The sequence below is a fragment of the Rissa tridactyla genome, chromosome 6 (genome assembly GCF_028500815.1).
Source record: "Rissa tridactyla isolate bRisTri1 chromosome 6, bRisTri1.patW.cur.20221130, whole genome shotgun sequence".
Lineage (NCBI taxonomy): Eukaryota > Metazoa > Chordata > Aves > Charadriiformes > Laridae > Rissa > Rissa tridactyla.
Genome location: NC_071471.1, coordinates 57,819,096 through 57,841,164, shown reverse-complemented (window position 1 = coordinate 57,841,164; position 22,069 = coordinate 57,819,096). Strand labels below are relative to the sequence as shown.

The 22,069-nt window shown below is 41.9% G+C and overlaps 1 protein-coding gene across 13 annotated transcripts in view; it reads right to left on the bottom strand.

Annotated features, from left to right (window-relative positions):
* The window catches only part of ARMH3 (armadillo like helical domain containing 3), a 129,715-nt gene that overhangs the window by 90,633 nt on the left and 17,013 nt on the right, over positions 1-22,069 (bottom strand). For all 13 annotated transcript variants that reach the window (XR_008467145.1, XR_008467146.1, XR_008467147.1 and 10 more), the window contains 10 exons: positions 20,019-20,075; positions 18,916-18,959; positions 17,355-17,415; positions 16,295-16,341; positions 15,526-15,601; positions 12,803-12,896; positions 7,982-8,083; positions 3,774-3,832; positions 2,477-2,542; positions 1,280-1,349 (listed from right to left, as the gene is read on the bottom strand). Coding sequence is in view for 7 of the 13 variants with exons in the window: in XM_054207050.1 (XP_054063025.1) it covers positions 1,280-1,349; positions 2,477-2,542; positions 3,774-3,832; positions 7,982-8,083; positions 12,803-12,896; positions 15,526-15,601; positions 16,295-16,341; positions 17,355-17,415; positions 18,916-18,959; positions 20,019-20,075 (676 nt within the window). In the remaining 6 variants the exon portion in view is untranslated. The remainder of the gene's footprint in view (positions 1-1,279; positions 1,350-2,476; positions 2,543-3,773; positions 3,833-7,981; positions 8,084-12,802; positions 12,897-15,525; positions 15,602-16,294; positions 16,342-17,354; positions 17,416-18,915; positions 18,960-20,018; positions 20,076-22,069) is intronic.

Sequence of the window (22,069 nt, the reverse complement as noted above, 5' to 3'; positions counted from 1 at the left end):
TGAGGAAGTCAAACTCCCCACCTACCTACCTTTACCAGACAATAGTCCTGCTTAGATGAGAGAAGTTTCCCCTCTTTTTTTTTTGTGTTTGTTTTAAAGAGAATTAGACATCCTTTGGAATTAAAAAAAAAAAAAAAACAAAACAACAAACAACAAACTACTGGAAACTGAAAGCACATAATTTGCTTTGAGGCACTGCTTCCCCATATGCTTTCCCCCACTGTTAGTCAAATAAAAAATACACCATGAATTCTGATGCTTAGAATTGCTCTCATGTTTCAAGCCTTGTCACTAATGGAAAATTCCATTGAGAAGCACATTTTAGAAAATCATTCTTACCAGAAACAACACACAACCTAGATGTTTAGAGAGAAGACATCATAGAGAAACACTTATTTTTCCCTAAAACAAATTCTGAAGCAAACAAACCTAGTCTGATCTCAACACAGACTAAACTTATGTTTAAGGCTCATTGTGGGGGGGAGGGGAGAATGTTTCTAACAGTTAAGGGCTCCCAGTGTGAGGATAAGAGGGAACAAGTAGAGAAATACAATTGTAAAGAGGTAAGTTACTATGGTTCAGCTAATAAACACTAGCTGAACATGTGCATGTTCTCTGCCCAACACAAATTCAGCATAAAATGCTTAACCCATGCCAGTGGTAACAACTGTGAGATGTAACCTCCTAGGGCACTAACAGCCCTGCAATATGACTCAACAGCGACTAAAAACAGTTTAGGGAAAAAGTGCATGAAAACTGATAAGTCTATAAAGATTCTTCATGCAGCTGTTGTGTCTTGGCTTCAACAATCACCTCTTTGAAAATGCTGGAGTCTGAGAGTGCTTCCATATCATCAGGTTTAAGCGTCATTAAGGGATCCAGGCTCCGTCCATTTCTGCACCCATTTATGCTTTTGGCCTCCACAGCAATGCATGTCAGAATATAAATCATACGCTGCGTGAAAAGCTTTCAACTGAGCCCCCATATCCACATGCAAAACCAACCCTAGCGACTGACACTCCTATTGGGTTTTTTGCTCAGAAAAGGCTAAATAACCACTAAACACCTTCCCCCAACAAACATCTGTCCTTTCTGTAGGTTTGCCCTCACGTCATCTAGAAAGTACTTGTGACCAACTGTTAGTACGCTCACCTAAAACCCTGAATTTATTTATCAACTGCCCTCCCTATTGTTACTGGGTCAGGTAAAGGAGGCCAACAGGCTTCTGCAAAAGATGCTTCGGGAACAACAAGCACACACAAACTCTAGCAATACTTACCAAGCACCGCACACACCAGTGGGCGACAGGGCAGGTTCTTGTCTGCTGCTTTCTTCCTATGTCTCATTGGCTTCAAACACACAAAGATGAAAAGAAGTCAGTAGAAGCCTGAAGGGACGTTCTGTGTATTACTGTGTTTTTCATGCAAATAGTACTGTCAGCACAGGCTTCCCCTTGTCTTTTTCCTCCAACTGCTATCTCACCTATAGTAATCCTAAAGGCCATGGCTGGAGCAAAACTGTGCCTGCTTTTCAGCATGCTGACCACTGGGTTTTTGTTTTTCTAACTGTGTAACTGGAGGGCACTGTTATATCATGTCAGGGGAGGCGGAAAGAAGGAACAAAAATCAACCAAATAAATCACACAGCAATTCCTCCGCTTGGTTAACACACTGATTTGCTCCTGACCCAGAAGTCTGATCTGCATTGTTGACAGCATGTGCAGTATTAAATGGCTTTGGTCTTTATTGTAAGGGACCAGAAAGGCTAATTGAATGGCAAGTTTTGTTTTTAAGTGGGAACGACTAGCATCCTTGCAGTACACTCACTATAAAGTAAGATGCTTGCTTCTGTCCTGGACTAGTGATGCTTTCAAGCACCGCTCCACTGTCAGATGAAGTGGAACTTGCCAGGACCACAAAGACAAAATGCATCAAGTGAGGATAACCGTTCAAGTTACTTGTAACTACAGGGCTTTATGAGCCAGGTAAGGACACCTCCTCCACAGATACTTACAAGAAAAAGCTCTGGAAAAAAATACTTTCCTCCTTGAAGAGTCACCCCACCCAGGATGAAGCATTAGCCAAATTAGAGAACTCAGTGTAACTCCAGCTGGCTATTAACATATCAGAAGGGCTATGCTTGCTGAAGATTAGGGCAGGATGTTCCCCCTGCCACCAATTTCCTCAGAGACCTCATAGTACACAGCTCCTCCCCAACTACACAGGCCTCTGAATTCACCGACAGGGCAACCAGCTCTTTGTTCTTTGAAAGAGCGAGACATTCTGAGAGCAATTTCAAAATCATTCCCCAACAACTGCATTTCTCACAGTATTTCTACATGCCTTAGCAATCTAGGTTAGATGTCTGTGACAGTTTTCAACATACCAAAAAAAAAACCCAAAAACAAAAACCATACTCAAATCCTCTGTGTTCTCATCCCAAAGAGAAAACAGACCATCTGGAGGAAAAGACTCACCATTCTGTGTAGGTTTACTCGAAAATTCATGTTGTCATCATGGAGAAAAGCATTAGCATACTGATCCTATGAAAAAGAGCAAGAAAAGTGAGGAGATACGAATAGCCAACCAAGTGCCCAACACTTTCCACTTGCCTCTCAAATCACACGTGTTTCAGTGTAAGACTCCCAACATATAGCTATAGGGTTAGAAAGCCACCTGTCACCTCCTCTTACCCCCACCCATGTCTCGAGTCACAAGTCACACAAAAGTAAGCCCCTCTTGATCCCAATTCCACTTCCCACTTCACAAGTTCCTGTGACTGTGTGGACCAGCATTTATATTGGTGTTTTGATGGACCCATCGCACCAGAAGTTCCTGCAGTACTAGCAGGTATGTTTATCGGCTGTCCCACCCCCCCAGGCAAAGCTCATTCCAAGACCACTTCTAAATCAAAGTGATTCCTTCAGATAACACATAGTCAGATTGGGTAATAAATATACCCTCCCTTTAACATCAGAACAAAAACAGGTCCTTGCTATGTAGAAACAAAATTTATCTTGTGTTATCTAAGCATCCACCTGAAGAACTCAAGTGCCAAAGACATTTAATTATACATATCTGAAACGCAGATGATTAGTTTCCAGGCTGCACCCTGAAGAAATATTACTTCAGAATCTTTATGCTGGCTATCAACATCACTGCTTTTTATTCTTTGTTAAGAATTAAAGGTCTTTACTTGCAAGCAAGCAATGCCACACAAACTCAACCACCATTCAGGACATCGATCAAGCCATTAGTACATAATTTCCATGAGACAGAACCACATCAGCCAGGTCTGCTGACTTGGCTCTGTGGTACAGCTTTCTCACCCTGCTACCAGATTTGCTATTTGGCTTGCTTGGAGGGACCTACAACCGTGCGGCTTGTTTTCAGAGTCACATCCTTCTTAGGCAGAAGGGATATGACATTGCCCGTGTTTACCATAAGCAGCACAGAGCTGAAAGCCATTAGCACATAACTCATCTAAAAGCAATACCACAAGGTCACTCAACACCTAAGAGCAAAAAGGTTTATTGTCCACTCTTTTCTCTCTTCATCCCTTTGAGTTGGCTAACCCAAATAAGATAACCCAATTTTCAAGTCAATTTTAATGGTACTGCATCAGGTTTATTAGCAAAATGTTAAGTACCTGAGGTCCTCTACTCGGTACCACTATGGATATTCAGCTCCTGCTCAACAGGAGGCAGGGGATGTGCATGCAGATAGGGCCCTGTAAAACACCATCTGCTGAGCAGTGTCACACAAGAAACCTACCTCTGCTATGCATGTCAGGATAATCAGACACAGCTTGCCACTGTGTAGCCGGTGCTCATCTGCAAAGAAGAAAAAACAAGTCCTCCATGAGCCACACAAGCCTAGCAATGCTGAAGAGTGAGACAGGTGTCACAGCGAGAAAAAAGCCCAGTCTTGGAGATTCTTCATACTCCTACTTCCTCCATGAAAGCTAGTAGTCTAATGACTCTCATTAAGTAGTCACCCTCCAGCCTGACCACTAAATCCCCACCAATTTGTCACCACTCTGCGCCAACAGCCAGGTTTCTGATTTGAACCTCCAACACCCCTGTAACTAACAGGGGGGGCTTTCATCTCATTCACTTTTACTTCCACAGATATTCTAAATACTGGGGGTAGTCCCTGTCGTTCTATTACAGCAAAGATGCGCTTTTCCCTCTTAGACAAGATGGAAAGAAAAAGATCGCCTTTGCTGTAGGTTAGGAAACAATGCAGCAGAATGATTCCCAACATTATGCTCAAAGTCCTAAGTTTTAACCCCAATACTGAGAGACACAACCTACTTTGCTCTGTGCAAAACCACAAAAGAAGGAAGTCTGCAAAGACTTCGCATTTTAAGCCAAAGGACTTCCACCCTGATCACATTCCGCTACTTGTTATTCATTTTACAACTTCAAGCAGCTTTTGCCCTGAATGACAATTGGAGGGCTGGGAGACTCAAAAATAGAGAGGGACTAAGACAGAACAACGCAATTTTAATGTGGATTATTTAAACCTCTTCTCTCTCAATTTTAACCTTGAAATACCAAAACACCCAAGATACATACAGTGATAGAGGAACTCAGGATGGAAGAAACCTCTGGTCCAACCCTTGCTCAAAACAGGGCCAGCTAAAATCAGATTATCATAAGAGTCATAGAATGTGTTGGGTTGGAAGGGACCCTTGAAGGTCATCTAGTCCAACCTCCCTGCAGTAAGCAGGGACATCTTCAGTTAGATCACATTGCTCAGAGCCTCGTCAAGCCTGGCCTTGAATGTCTCCAGGGATGGGGCCACCACCACCTCTCTGGGCAACCTGTTCCAGTGTCTCACCACCCTCATTGTAAAGAACTTCATCCTAATGTCTAATCTAAACCTACCCTGCTGTAGTTTAAAACCACTGCCCCTCGTCCTACTGCTACATGTCCTTGCAAACAGCCCCTCCCCAGCTTTCTTATAGGCCCCCATCAGGTACTGGAAGGCCGCTATAGGGTCTCTCCAGAGTCTTCTCTTCTCCAGGCTGAACATTGTCCAATCAAGCTCATTTTAAAAAAATCTTTGTTCTAAAAACCAAGCCACTCACACCACACCACAAAAACCACAACAAACCAACCACAATGACACACCTCTAACTAAATTCTGAGGAAGCTTGAAACTGCACATTCCTGAGACCTCCAACAGCTTCTCTAATGCATAAGGCTGCTAAACATGCCATCCTAGGCATCTGCATTAGAGTCAAACTCGGAGGAGAGGGAAATTTGAAACAGTCAGACCACTTGCATAAAAATGAGAAGACAGCATCAGCCAAACTTCCTTCCATCTTTGCAGGTCACTTTTACAAATCCTTTGCTAGTTAGTGTGCATATGGTAATCTACAAAGATAGATAGAATGGGCTTAGCTAGCTGTTCTGTCTAATTTGATGCCTCTTTTGTTTTCTTTTTTGTGCTGCTGAGGGACGGATACTTACTAACTAAGATGTGTGCCCTGAAATGTGCTGATTTCATCTTGATGCACTAAATAAGATGAAGAGGAATTTTGGAATGGGAGAGTTAAAAGCTTCTCCCTATGTCTCCTTACCTCAGCTAAAATGTTTAAGTGGAAAGTTTTCTACTCAAGCAAAACAAGAGAAATGGCCTCAAAGAACTCTGAAACACTGGAGCCTTATTATTTTCCTATTGTATGGCCTCCCGGTATATCTTTGTAGGTGCTGCTACCGCTTCTCTCTCTGGGGAGCGTGCTGTAGAGGCTCCTGTTTCACATCAAATACTCTGCTTTCAGCCAATGTGCTGTGAACATCATGCCATTTTCAGCAGTTATGGGGCAACTATGCAGGCAGTTACACACAGACACTTCGTACTTTCACAGCATCCTTCATTAAAGGAACAAAGGAGACCACTTCCTATGGGGAGGTACATCAGTATGAACCCTATTTTATAGATGGGACAAAATGGTGCAGAGTTTTTGTTTCTCCCAAGGCAGCTGCCTCTGACTGACACAAGAGAGAAAATAAGAAGAGGATCTAGCAAATGCAATCTATTAAATTATGCTCTGCAGGACAGGACCAAAACAACTGTCTAGTCCTGGACATGGAACAAACCAGTCTCCCCTCTAAGCGTTCCCACCTGTCTCACGCATGGAGTAAATTAGAGCTACTCATTCCTCTTCCTTTGTCGTTATATTGGTGTCAAATGCTTGGTCTTACACAAAAAGAAGAAGAATTAGGCAGGGCCCCATCTATCATCAAAATATAAGGACAGGAATATACCCACTAGAATTAACAAGCACTGGTTTGGAAGGCACACTTTTTTTAAACCATCAGTCAGTGGAGCTCATTGCCACATACTACCATGGCAGCAAGGAGATTAAGTCTATCAGCCACACAAGTTTCAAATGTTATACAAGCTTTAACCAAAATAAATAAAGAAACATCAACTCCTGTTTCATGCCAGAATAAACTCATCTCTCACTGGCTTGTTTAGTACGGAATCCCCTCCGTCATATTTCACTCCACCTGAAACTAATCCAGTTTGGCAGTTCCTGAGGCCCTGTGCAGACTTTCCATATTACAGTGATTAATAAGTGCAGAAGTTAAATTGAAAAACATAAAATTGCTCCATCAGAGACTCGGATCAGCAAGGGAGACCCTGAGAAAAGCAAACGAGAATGGTTAGAGAGCTGGTGAGCCCTCCTCATGTGTACAATCTACAAGAAATGACTGAGGAAAGATTGATGTGATTTAGCTTAAAGACAAAAGCAAGAGGAAATATGAAAGCAGATTTCAAATACGTAAGGGCTGACACAAAGAAGAAAGAAATAATCCATTCTCAGTATCTATCTTGGAGAAGATAACTAGTAATTCATTTAAATCACAGCAAAGAATTTAGGAAGCACATGAAGCTTTCTCACAATAAGGGTAGTTAAACACAGGAATGGATAGTCTAAAAATGATGCTCCACTATCAGAGTGTCTTCATTCGACTTGTTAGCAACATCTCTGAGAAAAGATACAAGTAAACCTGATTCTGCCTTGGTTTTGAGAGGTGCATTAGATATTTTCATGAAGTCCCTTTTGGTCTTAATTTCAATTATTCACTTTTTCCTCAACTAGCTTGCATACTGAACAAGAACAAGACAGGCAGGTACAATTTCACTGCGTGCTAGCAGGCACAAGGCAACTCTCCTGCCTGCTCTCTTATTCAGTGCCAAGCATTCATGAAGTTCAGTAATCGATGTATCATAGCTCTGCAGCTATCTTCCTATTTTTGGTCAGTTGTTACATCTAACTTAACAGCAAAAGTCGGTAATAGGCTGAAATACGGTACGAAGATCACTTGTTATATTCACACTATAGTCTTGCCCATACAACCACTGGGCAAAACAGCACCCTTGGGTACCTTGAGCATGAGATGAAGCGATATTTCAACTCCAGCAAGCTGAAATTAACCCCCCCAAAACTATCAGGAAAAACAAAAAGCACAATATGGAAAAATATCTTCTCAAGCAAATTACTGCCAGTACAGTGTAAGCTACTGCTGTCCTCTTTATAATTAAAGAGCTGCCTGTTTAACCAGCAAATACCAAAGGAAATATTTCTTCCTGATGCTGAGCTTTGCCTCCTCTGTCAGCTTATAAACGTTCTTGAAAATACAGTTCTCTGGTACATGACCTCCCCTCTCTGACAGGCAGTTGGGAATCGGATATGCACACACACAGGGAAAGACTTGGTTATTATTATTACATTCTTTCCATATTTGACTTCTCTCCTGCCAGCATTAGGTCTCTACTAGTCTCATAACTCTTATCTTGCAATAAGAAATCATTTAATTTTCTCAAAAGGTGGAATCTTCAGTCCTCTAAAGGGATGCCAGTTAACTTCTATTTCTGGAGTCACTAGACATGTCCTTATGCCCTCCTGACTTCAAGAAGCACTGCTTGCTGCATCCACAGCGGCATCAACAGAATTTATTTACCTTTTGTGTCCTGCATCACAATTGAGCTGTACTTCAAGAAGGTTATCAGCAGGTTGCTAGTTTGCACATCAGCATCCAAAGGCAGCTCTGCAGAGCTTATAACTGGAACAAAGCAGATAAGACACGTTTACCCTCCACAAATACAAGAGATAACTATACAGAAAACCAAGTCACAGATTCACAGATCTGGGATAGGATCAGCTTATTTGCAGGGTCACCTGACCTCCTGCTCCTTCATGACCACCCAGCAAAGATTTTGTTTTGGAGACTGGTACCAATCCCCCAGAGACCATTCCTGCTTTAAGTACCCAGCAAAGTGATACCCTTTCTCTGACCTCCCCCCCCAAAATATCCAATTAATTCTTACAACCAACACAGCTAACATTCACATCATTCTCTGTTTCGAAAGAAACATGCCCAAAGACCCTTCTCAGTTTCAGCAATTTTGGAACTTCAGTTCCAAAAGGTCCACATCAATTCCATTCTTCCCTCCCAACAGTCTCTCTTGCAGAAGCAACACACAAGACAGTAACGTAACAATTATTGCATGATCACAATGGTAGAAAAGAGAGGTAGAAAGAGCAGCTTTACAAAAACCAAGCATCAGAAGCAATCATAGCTTCTGCTAGAGAAATCACAACACAGCGGGGAGCAGAAATGTACTTTCCATACCTGCAGCAGAACAGCAGTTCATTGGCATTTCTCTAGGATACACTCCTTTTTACCACCAGCTGTACATCTGACACCTTAACACTGGACGTCATCTGCCTCAGACTCTACAAGAAGCTATCTCAATTACTCACCTAATTGCACAACATGCCTCCTGCTCACTCCCCACGTACCATCTGAAGCGCTGAGTTTATGAGCTGTCAAACCTCTATCATGTGACTGAGCCACATTTTTGCTGACGACTGCCCACAAGGGCCATTCTCAGCCTTCCCATTCAGAAAGGCTTTACGAGAAATATTGAAAGGGGGGAAAGACAAGTGGGAAAAATGCAGCACGAATTTACCTGCAGATCCTGCCAGATAAGTCTGATATTGTTTACGATAAATTAGCTCAGACAAAACAAAGCTGATGGAGCTAGTCTAGCTTCAGTAAAATGAAATGCTACTGAAATGCTTCAGTAAAGCATTTAATACAGTTCTGTAAGAAAAATTAAGAGTGAAGCAGATAGGTGGGAACCAATACAGAAATTCAAAGTATATCAAAGATCTAGCAAATGTAGAAATTATTAGTCTCAGAAGAAGTTACTACCTGAATTCCTTAGCTGTCAGTTTAGCAAATAGTTTTCTTTTTTGTAAGTGACCTGGGCACAAGAAACAGTTGCTTGCTTATGAAATAACTAGTGGCAGAAAGTTGGGATATCTAAACGCAGAGGAATATCAGACTGGGCACAAAGAACAGGACAAAAAACAAGTACCAGATAATAAAACCAAGATGAAATTCGACAAAGCAAGCCATAAGGTCAGGAATTCAGGGATGTATTTCCACAGCAAGCTGAGCTCTTCAGCTGCAAATGAAACGCTGTGATACCGTGGTACAATACCAGATCACAAGATTACAAGCTACCCACAGAAAGCACTGAGGAGTGTGTCCTACAACATCCAGAAATGCACTTCCAGCAGAGACAGGAACACAGTAATGCCCTGCACAAGGTGCTGGTGAGACCTTGTCTCAAACACTGCACAATTATCCTGGCCCCACATCCAAAGAGGATGAGCTCAGACAAGTTTAGAGAAAGCCTCATAGATTCATCAGAGGAACAGCAAAAACGCAGAGGCAAGTAACCCAATGTATGAAAGAGAGCTACCTGTGTTCCAAAGTAAGGTTAACATCATGATAGATGGGTATGAACTGACAAGAAATGAAGGTTGGAAAGTTGAAGATTTCTAACCAAGGAACAAGATGCCAAAACTGCCTCCCAACAGGAATTATTAGGAAACAAATGTAACAAATTAAGACAGAGTTTGATAAATTTAAAGGATTCTATGATGATGTGCCTGCAAGCGCAAGGCACTAGATTCAAGGAATCAAGGGGATGTTTTCCAGCTCTACGTGCCTGTCCTGACATGACAGTAACACTACTGTTCTGGCTGCCTGAGAGCTCAGACTCACAGGTTTTCACACACAGGAGGTCACAGGTGGCTTGAATTACGATTGACAGAAGGCTCTCTCTTCTCAAGCTATCAAGATAGCCTAAGATAGGGCTTTGCACTGGAAACAGACCTGCAGACCACCAGGACGCACATCTTAAGAACTATATTGTCTCTTTTCCACCTATCCTCAGGAATGCTCAAGACTTTTCTCACTCTTGAGGAAAGAAAAAGGTATTTATGATGAGATTGGACCTTGCAAGAAGTGAGGAATTACTGGCACCTGATTTTTAGATGGCTAGGTTTGGAGCTGAGGGGAAGTGATTTGATCCTGTACGCAACTGTATTTTGGTTCAGAGAACAGTTTGCTTTAACAAGCAACACCTTTCGTAATTCAAGCCTTACATCTCATAACCCCGTAATGAGGGAAGAAAGGCTTATTCACCCCTGGAACCAGGGCAAGCACAGGCACAGAGGATGAAGGAAATGAACCAAGAGTAAAACGCAAGATTCTTTAAACTGAGCACTGAGAGGCCTGGAGGACAGCAGAGGTTCTCATGGAGCTCAGGATTATACAATCACCTTGAATACAAAATTGTAGCCCTTGGAAACAACAGGCCAAATAGATCAATGTAATCTCACTGTTCGAATCACATCAAAGAAATGATAATGGGGCTTTTAGCTTCTAAAGGCTGCACATCCCCAAGCATGAGCTGTTTTAGTCCATTCAGTCTTGAAGCTCTGGGGCTGCTGACACATTGCTAACGTGCCCAGCCTGTTGGCAAAACCTATGCAATGAGACTGGAAGCTTTTTCACCCCCAATATTATGAATAGCTCAAAGATTTAGCTAAAAGTCTGAAAAATGTATTTATATCCCCAGTGGGTCCTTCTGGAGCTGTTACAATGAACGCAGTGAATGAATATTTAACAACAGTAAGCAAACTGACATTTAGATAACTATGGTGACAGGCACCCTTGATTTACATATTATGGATCAACAGTTTCTAGCAAAAGTCTCATTTTTTTAAAAAAAAAAAAAAAGGAAGAAATCACTCTGAAGAACACATCACTGCATATCCTCGTTCATGCTACAGACCTTGATTTATTTAACACACAGTTTGAAACTTTAAAAGGTCTTAATTCACACTATAGGCTAACAGCCAGAGAAATTTCAAACCAGAATATGAACCCATTTTTAATCCCAGTCAGCATAAAAAAAAGCGCCTGAAACCCATAGATGGATTTGTACATGTTGCTGTAATTTGAAAATAGCTCAACTACACATTTTTTTTTTTAAAAGCGGGAAAAAGAATAAAGCAATCTTTTCATTCCAAAGCCAAAATACCTCTTGCTAACTTTCAGCCATAGGCAAATTTTACAGCTGAGTTGCAAGAATTTAGAAAATAAGGAAAATTCTGACATACCTTTAAAATAACAGCAATACTAAAGCACCAAACTAAACGAAGCTGAGGTCCTCAAAAAAAAATTATCACTGAGAGTAGAGATCAGCAAGGTGACAGCAAATAGAAATAAAGAATGCTTCCTGATGTAATTACTGCACATTAAGATCAGCTCCTCTCCTTAAACTTAGTAACCTTACAAGCGGCAAGAAGCCTCAAGCTTCACAAGATCACTGCCTCTGCTGAAAGCATGATGCAGTTTTTTGTTTTGCTTTTGCTTTTTGGTAAATTAAAAAAAAGAGAGTGCAAGCAAGCTTTAGATGTAGGTAAGCATAAATTCTGTCAGTTGTATAACATGGTGTGTGGGCGGTTACATTTCCAACGAACACGTTGAACAGAAGCCCACAAAATGCCCGTCCCTCTACATTTTATGTTATATGTACAGGGAGACTCAAGACATAGGGGGCTTTTTAACTGAAGCTTTTGATATCCATGGTAACCAGACAGAATTCATCCACAAGGAGGATCATCCTTAACTAGGATATCAAATGACCTGAATAGCTGATATAACTGAGTAACCCAGGCTGCATTTCCCCAGAAATATTTCCAAACTGTGCTCTATTCAAACTGACTTTGTTCCTTCATTAAACAGCTGCTTCAGATCTAGAGGATGCCATTAAAGTATGTGACAACAGCCATTTAATTTCTTCTTTTAAACTAGGCTACACCTATCCATACCTTAAACAAAAAGGGTTTTATTTTAGATCATGTCAAAGCGTATTTATGTGGACATGTAACATCTCATATAGAAGAAAGATCTCAGGGCAAGCAGCCATTTACAAAGCCTATCAGCAAAAAGGCAACAAGAGGGAGGAATACCTGCACACCCAGGCTGGATTCAAATCCCAATTAATTCAAAGCTGGGGACAAGTACATTAATGACAAGCAGGAATCCACTGAGATTCTCTGTAAATCTGTTCCAATAACAAATAATCCCAGGCAAAGAACCTGACGCTAGAAATATTCATAAGTAAAAGCCTACATAGAATAACTAATGGGCTGGGTGTACCTTCATGCAGATACTGGGACTGTTTTCAGAAGGAATATCAGCATAATTTCATTGAGCAATATACAAGGCAAAACAGAAGTAAATTTGAGGCTAAGAATCTTGCCCAAGTTTAGTAAGGCAAGTTGCTCCAGGAAGAGACCACCAGGTTACATCTGCTCCAGACAGACCTCATTAGTTGCCATCTTGACAAAATGCTTTGCTAGTTATTTTGCAGTTTAAAATTATTTTTCCCCAGGAGATCATTAGGTTTCTTACCATCTGAAGAAGGCGGGGTGGTTCCAAGTGGAGTGACAGGTGTCGTTGGAATTGGGCTTGTTGGTGTTGTCATCAGTCCCATTTCAGGATGGCTCTAACAGAAAACACAAATGCCCAGACACACACAGGTCAATAGCTTCCCCAGGCACTAGTCATACAGATCACTACTTGTACTGTTCCACGCTCTCACAGAATAGACATGACTATTGAAGTCTCGAGAAACTTCAACCTCTCCTCCAAAAAGCCAGGCTATGCTTCTTGACCTTGGATGTCTAATGATTAAACTGTACATCAATTTCTTTACTCCACAAAACATAAAAATACGTCAGAAAGTGGTGGCTATCCCCAGCAGAGAGATAACATGCCCTTCCCCAGCGTAGAATGGGAGGAGGTACATAGAAGCCTACACTGTTTATAGCTTCCGATTCCCGCCAAAACAAGCCAAGGGTGTGCATTTGAAGTCTTCCTCCAAGATCCTTTTATTTCTCTTTCTAAAGGCAAATTCTCCTCACTCCTGCCCCCCACCTGCTCATATTCAAAGATGATGGCAATTTATTTCTTTCCTGTCTCACTATAAAGCCCAGGCACTGCAGAAAAAGAGTCTGTAACATAAATAACACTATCATTATCGATCCTCTCAGCTTCCATCAGTTGGTTACTCTCCCCATTTCATCTCTGCTAATAGTTGCCTGCCTAATTACTGCTTTGACTTTACTCTTTGTAAGCTTCCGGATCTTTTCCCGCTGGTGGGACTGTAGGCAATCTGCCATGCTATTTTAAGCCTGGCTGCCAAGCGAAGTGTCCGTTTCATAGGGCAAGTTTTACATAAATGCATCACCCACCTTAATATATCATCACAATTTCAAAATAAAAGAAAGGGATACAGAACTGCTGATTTGACGTAGGATTTCTTACAAGTGGCTATCCTTCACCTTGTCTTTGAATATCTCATTTTATGAGCAACTACGAATGCATGTATTTTATGGGAAGCACAGACACACATACTGCAATCCAAAGGCAATTTTAAATCATTACAGGTACTGACTGAAACTTTAAACATACAACTCTCCATTGAAAATCTTATATAAAACAGGTTTGCTTCCACAGATTTTGCTACGGTGTTTACCTTTCTGTTCCCCAAACACTATCAGTTGAGAGATAATAGTGCCACCTAGCAGCAAAAACTAACTGCCAACAAGCCCTTAACACTTCAGGCATCAACACAAGTGTATCCTCTGCTCTTCCTCTGTGCCCACACAGCATGCAGTCCTTAGCAATAGACACCAACTTAGACAAGAGCATTCATCAGCTTTTATGAGTTGGTTTTGTTTTTTTTTTCCCCCCCCCGAACGACAGCATGACCTACCTTGCCCTCTCTTAAATGAAGAATTACAGACAATCCACCCAAGAACATCAGGTCTCTGCTTCAATTAAACCCCACTGATCAGTGGTTGCTTCAGCTATCACTTTCACAAACAACTACCTTATCCTTTTATTTTTAATTTAAGAGCATTTACTCTAGCTACTCTTTTCCTGCTCTACTCTTTTCCCTGGCAAAGGCCTCTCTTCCCTCAGGAATATCTTGACCACAGAAAGGCCTGAATTGGTATTACACAGAACTGAAAGAGCAGAAATCTCTCACAAGTGGTAGGAATCAATAACCTGGGAAGGGAGAGGCAGGGAACACCAGCAAATTAACCTCCCATGGAACAGAAGCTTTATCTGAGGCAGTAGATCTGTCAGACCTCTTCCATCACCACTACTGTCAGGAGTCCCCAAAGGTCTCCTCAGTCACACCAAGCGTCTAGCCTGTGATGTATGGCTGCACTCTGAGGACCTGAAATAACTGGGGAAACGTGTTAACTGTTTTGTTGACGCCATTTTTTCCTCACAGATTACCAGCAGTACTTACAAACCAAAATGAAAAGCCTAAACCTGAAGGTTTTCCTACACACATCAGGCTCTCTCCTTCCAGCCAGCCACAGCACAATCACTGATCAGACTCGTTATCTGGTCCCCAGCAATAACCACTTTTGCAAACTCACACAGTGTTTAGAAAAGCTGCCAGAGGTTTGCGATCAGAGGTATGGAACAGCCCACTGCTTCTCAGAAGGCTGCCATAGCTGTTTCTTCACCATAAACAGCACAAGGAGTAGTGCTATGCTCCAGAGACAGCCTCCCAAGCAAAAAGGGTTGGGCTCTCCACAGCAGTTTGAACATAAAATAGTATCTGAAACAACAGTCGTCACATGTTGATTAGTCCCTACACGAAGGATACCCAAACAGACAACAACATGCAGTCTGTGCATACCCAGGTAGGACAAATTGTCCAACTTTGGAGCCAGATCAGCCTCTTTCCCTCAACCCTACCTTAACAAGAGCATGAATTGCTCTGATAGCTGCAGCAATCTTATCCCTACTAATCCACTCACTCCATCCTCCTCCTAAAGGCAGCATCAATAAGGGACAGAAGGCATTCCACACAGCCCTTCCCATTCAGTGGGAAAAATGGCTCATTCCAACATGAACTGTGCCCTCAAAAGTTTACTCACTTTCTGGCAAGGCAGGAAGCATTTCCTAAAAGTATAATAAGCCTAACCTCTGACCTGCTTCTGATCTTTCATGCTCAGCTACACTTATCTTTTCACCGATTCCATTTCCAACTCTTTAATTTCAAAGACATCCACTACAAAGAAATGGGCAAACATTGCACTGAAACTCACTTGTGCCAGAACTGTGATGAAATTCCGGTTTAAGTGAACAGCTTCATAGAGGGCCAGAAGGATCGCTTCGTTTGTTCTGTGGAAAGGGTACAGACAAAAGCACAGTTAGTTAAGGGCTAACACCAGATAAGAATCCTAACAGCAAAGTTTTTCAGAAGCATGACCCATCTGAAAGAAGAAATTTTTTTTATCTATATAAAACTCTGCCTCTGCAATCCAGTTGTTCTGATTATTAGTAGTACTTAGCAATCCATAAAAATAGCTATTTTTAGAGCTCGACTACAGTCTTTGTTCCCTTCCTACTGAAGATCTCCCTTGTTGCTCAAACAGCATTTTCCCTTTTAAGTCCTTTCTTTTAAAGGCAGACGTTCCTACATACACCACAAACGCTCATATTTGTCACCCGCCCCCTTGATTTATAAAACATTTTGTTGGGGACAAGAGTGCACGAACCATCACTTCCCATCTGCCACCTCCAACATGTCTATTATATGTTAAAAATGGCTCATAAAAACCACAGGGTTTGGTTTATTTTATTTTATTTTTTTTATACACTTCATTACAAGCAGTTCAGCTGTGGGTCCTCCTGCTGCACCCTTCACACTTAAGTGAAAATCCAGTGTTTGCAGGAGCGTGGTACCATTCTAGTTACAAGAGAACTCGCCTCTAATTGGCTTTGCTGCATTAGAACAGCTCCGTGACAGAGCGGATCATGCTGACCAGTGCGGTGAGTTCCCATTCATTGTGTAACTAACATCTATGCACTTACTGGACTGAGATCTTCTCATCAGCATCTGCTATGAACATGCTGCCCACCTATGGAAAGAAAGAGTATTGCATAGGAGGAATTTGTGAAAGCTATTAGAAAACAAGAAAGACATGGATTTAACTAAATCAGAAGTGCCCTGGGAGAGGTGTTCTCATCCAAGGCACACATGCAACTTTCTTTCTAATACTAGTAATATACAAATGGGAAATAGGATGACTGTCTCCAAACGCATTTTATTTTGGAGTACTGTCACTGACCAATGTTTCACCTGTCAAATCACAAAAGATGAAAAAATCTTGAATGGATTAGTCTGCGATTCTGTAAGAGGACAACAGAGGTATTTTCCTATTTGCCTGCCCCAAAGTGGTAGCAGTTTTACCCATGTCACTCCTGACAGATAAGATGTCAACACTGAACCATCGTTACTTAACAGGAAATTTTCCTGTCAGTTAAATCTCAGACTACAATCAAATATCAGACAAAAGCAGAGCCAAACTGAACAAGGGGAACAGTGGATACTCTTTACAAGGAAGAAATTCACAACTACCCCTCCAAATATGCAGATGCTGCCCATTGCAGAATCCAAGCTTACTTCACAGCTACAGTGCACCCAGGCTTGAGAAACAAAACAGTAAAGAAACAGATCTCCAAAGCTAGTGACAGACTAGACTTTGCCACAAAAATAATCAGCTTTTCTGTTTTAGGTTACATATAAGCAGAGCAGCAACTTGTTTTTAAAACTACGTAGCTGTTTAAAAGTGTCCAACAAGTAATTGTGATTTTTAAAATAAAGTCAACTAGAATGAATGGAAGAAGGAAAACCAGTTCAATTATCAATGCCAGAATAAAGATCTCATGCTTTGAAAGAGCTTTCCCAGCCAGACAACAACACGCTCCTCAGAATACAGCCACTTCAGTTGTATTTGGTTTGGATTGGATCAGTGCATCTCCTCCTCCAGAATCCACATCCCAAACTTAAAGTTTTTGCAAACACCCTCCTGCTGAACTTCCATGAAGGTACTTACTTTGAGAATAGAAAAAACACTGCTTCCTTGCTTACCATATTGGTTAGAGCTGAGAGGAAACCACTCTGGTGCTCCTCTTCCTTATCTTTGTATTGCCTGAACAAAAAGGAACAAGGATGAAGTTTCAGTGTTAAAAATGGAAAGGGTTATTTTATCTAAATCACTATGAGACGGTCTTATCTGATAAGGATGCAAGATGGAGAAGGCTTCAGTGTTCACAAGCCCTTTTCAAGAACTCCCCAAAAGAGTAAGCTGTGTGCAGCTGAAGTGGGGTTGCTGAAAGATGTTGAAGAAAGACTGAACAATACCCATGCTGCTATAGGGGATACATCCAGTCTGGGCTAACACTGAAGGAAAAGGGACCAAGTGACTTAGGAAATTTCGTCCTGCACTGGCAAAACAGTAATGAACGACATGAACACACACAGTCAGTAACAGCAGAACAATTTCATTTCAATCATCATCCACTACAGACTAAACCCTTTGGCCAGCAGAAATCATGAGGACCATTATGGTTCATGACCTGATCCTGCCTGATCCCACATTCCTGGAGTAAGTGAAGGGACTGGAACTGCAGGAAGCAAAGCAAACAAATCGGTTGGGTACCTCAGATTTAAGCTAAGTCACTTAATTTGTCATTCAAATGGACTAGCAAAGATCATGTGGCCATTTAGTGTGTCTTTCATACAGGAATCTGATTGCACACAACGCAACTTAGAAAGAACACAATTCTAAGTTTTTTGGGAAGCGGAAAAGAAAGATCTAAGCAAAACAGGCCATAGTCTGAGACAGCTTTTGTCAGAATGGAGGGAGTTGGGTGGGTGAGGTTCTTTCTGCTTTGCTCTAGTAACTTACTCTGTTAAATACATTTACATGATTTGCTGATCTTGCAAGTCATCTGCCTGTCTATAACACAGACCTTCAAAGGAATTAAAACATTTTTCTGGATACTTTGATAATCCTACTCCACAAAGTCTTGGGTCGCTCAAATGAAATTGCTTTAAGTTTCCAATTTTTCTGAAGCACTTTCTTCTTAAGAAGACATACACATTTTGTGCTGTTGCTTATGAAGCAGAGGCTGGGAACATGCCACCCCTACTGCTGGCTTTCTGGCTTTCTTCAGAAGCATTTAATGCTTTCCACCATTTCCAAGAGCACGCATCCCCGAATCACCTCTGATCTGGTACATGGATAGTCCGGGGTACATCTGTTTGGTTTAGATTGTGTTTCAGTTAAATCAATTTTCTAACAGAGAAGTACTCGGCAAATCATTTATCTTTTCACTTGGGACTAAGATTTTACACCAGGTTCATACAGAGGTAAAATCCATGATAGTAAAAACATACAATAGGTATCTTCCCTTACAGCAAGATCTCTCCTGAAGCACACCAGCACAGCTGGTACAGATGCATTTACACTTGCAATGACAGCAACAACTGAGACGAAGCAGCTCAAAGCATAAAGACTATTCCCTGCTTCTCCAGGTGCATCAAGCCTGTTTGGTGATAAATAAGTGCTTTAACACACAAAGAAAAAAGTTTGTGGAAATGTATAGCAACTATCATCATTGAAAAACAAGAGACAATTAGGTTTTACCTGTTATATTCTGATAAAGCCTGGGCAATTACAAGTCCCATTCCCTGAAAAAAAGCGTTAAAAAAATCTTCACATTACAAATCTCAATGCAGGAAACCACACACTGAACACACATAGCAGTGCTGTGTCCCCCCCACCACCCAAGATAACCTGGCATGCTAGAAAGAATTTCCCCTGAAGCTGTTTTAAGACATACTATAATACAACAAAAACATCATAAAAAAAAACCCCAAGACACCAAAATTTAAAGTTGAATATCTAATTACTAAGTTCAACAGAGAACATTTACTCTCCTTGGACCCCCAGAGCTTACTCACTCAAGAAGCCTCAATAAACCAGCAAGAACTTCAGAAGGAAGCTGGTGTCAGAGGAAAGATATCCAAAAGTTCAAAACAGAGCCATAAACACTAGTAACCTTTCCACTTCTTGCAAACAGCCTCCACTATTCCACAGCTACTGATCACCCTTTCTGTCAAGCTAATTTAATTAACTCAGAATAATCGTTCTCGCCCTTTAGTTAGCATGGAGCTTGCTTTTTACTTCATGCCTAAAGAACAGCTTCTAAATCCAGACCTCACATAGCTCATAGTGTGCTGCCACTTTCTATTGCACCCAGGCCTGGGTGCAAAACTCAGGCAGTGGCTACAACCCAAAGTATGCTGCAGGAGTCTTGACTCGGGTACAAGCTTCCACTGAGCTACAGGAATTGACTTCTGGACTGGTAAACTCAGATGACACAGCACTGGAAATGAGATCTTCTTTGGCATAAGGTATCTTGTGCCTCTTTGGCACGTCACAACAAATAGCGCATAGATAGTTCATAAATGCATAATAGATCAACTTTAGCATATTCCTTGCTACCTAGCTTTTTAACTACCTCCACCATCTAACTGGTGATCAAACCGTCCAAATCATGAGCTGCCTAACCTATTGCAAGAGTGCAGTTCGGGGAGAAACCCACTATACTGGTGTTCTTTACTGCAGCACTCTTCCTAGACCTTCTTTATACCAGACACCATGACTGCATTCATTATGCCAACACCACACATGAAAACATGAAAGAGCATCACCAGCAGCACAGAGGAATCAAGTAAAATACTTACATTGAGTGTGGCCTCATCATCTACGATGGAGAGCTTCACAATGTAGGGATTCACTGACTGCTCAGGGTGGGGGGATAAGAGAGAAAGAAAATTGATTTTAAGTTCAGCCTTCAGGAAAAAAAAAAACAAACACTACTATCTTTCCAAGTTTGCCCAACCACCTGGGAAGAATCTCTCTCCTGTTCCACAAAGCAGAATACACACAAAGAAACAGGAGTCATAGCACACGCTAAGGCTGCTGCGCCTGGGACACCTTCTCTTTACTGGCTCCGCCAGGCATTCTCCTGATTTTATTGAGAGGGAGTTTCTGCTCCCCCGCTAGCTCATCTGTCAGTCTTGAAATTGGAGCAGCTGTCCTGCAAGGCTGTTATCTGTGACACACACACTGTTATGCAGCAGGAGCAAGCAGTGAAGCTGGGACCGAACATTAGCGTTCTGGTATCTCCCTTCTGCAACACCTTGCAAGGGTTGCTTAAAGGAAAGAGCACCCAGAAAGGCATGACAACGTTACAGACCCATCTGCTGCTGGGTTAGAGCTCAACACTTTAACAGTTTACACCACTGAGAGATAGAAGTCTCTGGAGAATGTAAGTTCCTTGAACTTAGCTGAACAAAGCACACAGGCTCCATCTATAAAGATAAGTCCTAATTTAGAAAGCATTTTAGATTAGCAATGTACATTTGTTTTTCCTGGTTTATACGTGTCAGTGCAAAACTAACAAAGCTGATCTGAAACCAGGACAGAGAAAATTAGAAAAGCTCTATCTATGTAGTAAGTGCAAAGTGGATGGGAAGAATAAAACACAAAGCATGCATCAGATGCAGCCCTACAAGTTACACAGTTATCTGACTGATTTATCCATGGCTTGACAGCAAGTTAAAAGTAAGGCTGATCAGAAAACACCACTCACAATTATTTGGTGCTTTGGGAGGATCAGGCTTTCTTTTTGGTTCAGAAAAGAAATTGATCGGAACAGACCAAAGCTGAGCCAGTCTGTCAGCCTGCCTCCAGCAGCACACAGCCCTGTCTGCATCTCAGAAAAAGACAGAAAACTCACACAGGACCCATCTGTGCACGAAGCATGCAAAGATGTTTCCCTGACGCTGGCGTAGAGGCTCCTATTGAGTAACAATATATGGTCCTCCCTGTACAACCACACTCCCCTTCAGAAATTAAATTCAGTCAGTGTCAGTAAAGCAAAAGCAAGCTTCACAAATTCATAATTACAGAAAGATTAAAATCCAACGTTGTAAATATATCTTAGTTTTACTAATTTTCGGCATTCTCTTGCTCTCTGCCCCACAGCTCGCGCACAGAAGAGAGGCCAGCCTGTGGCCCATGACCAATGAAAGTGATGGGGCTTTTCCAGGCGATGGGCAGCAGAGCTATGCTGGATTAGAAACTGCAGGGTTATCCAAATTCCCAGACGTGGGGAATAAGCAAACTGGGACGTATTACACTGACCAATGCCTCCAGGCTGCCCTGAGACCTAGTCATACACTCTGTCCCATCACAGAAAGGGAGGGCAGTGGGTTTCTTGTCAACTGCAGCCTGTGAATGACTCTTCACGCTCCCGCTGCCCTTGACTTTCCAAGATGTATGCTCCATGTCTCCTGCTTCTTGGCAGCAAGATGTCATCAGTGCATGGCTGACAGGGTCATGAAGCGGGCCTGGCTTGCTGCAGATCTCTGCCCTTTATCTTTTCAATTGTCATTTCCACATCTGCAGAAATCTGTTTAATAAATTCCTATCCGAAGTATTCCATTCCCTTGACACATTCCACACCTCCTCTAGGCTTCAGGATTGAAAGCAGCGGACAGACGACTAACCAGCGTAATCCACGCGCCGTATTACTCCATATGGGACAAGGCAGTTTCTAGTGCCTTTCAGCGTGCAAGTCTCTACCGGTGTGATGAGAATATTTCCTGCACCGCCGACAGGAAGTGGAGTTTGCTTTGCCACTCCTTGAGAGCCAACAGTTCCAGTTATTGTCTATGAGCATTAGTTTGCACATCTGCAGTGAATGTCAGCAACCCACAAGTTGCACAAG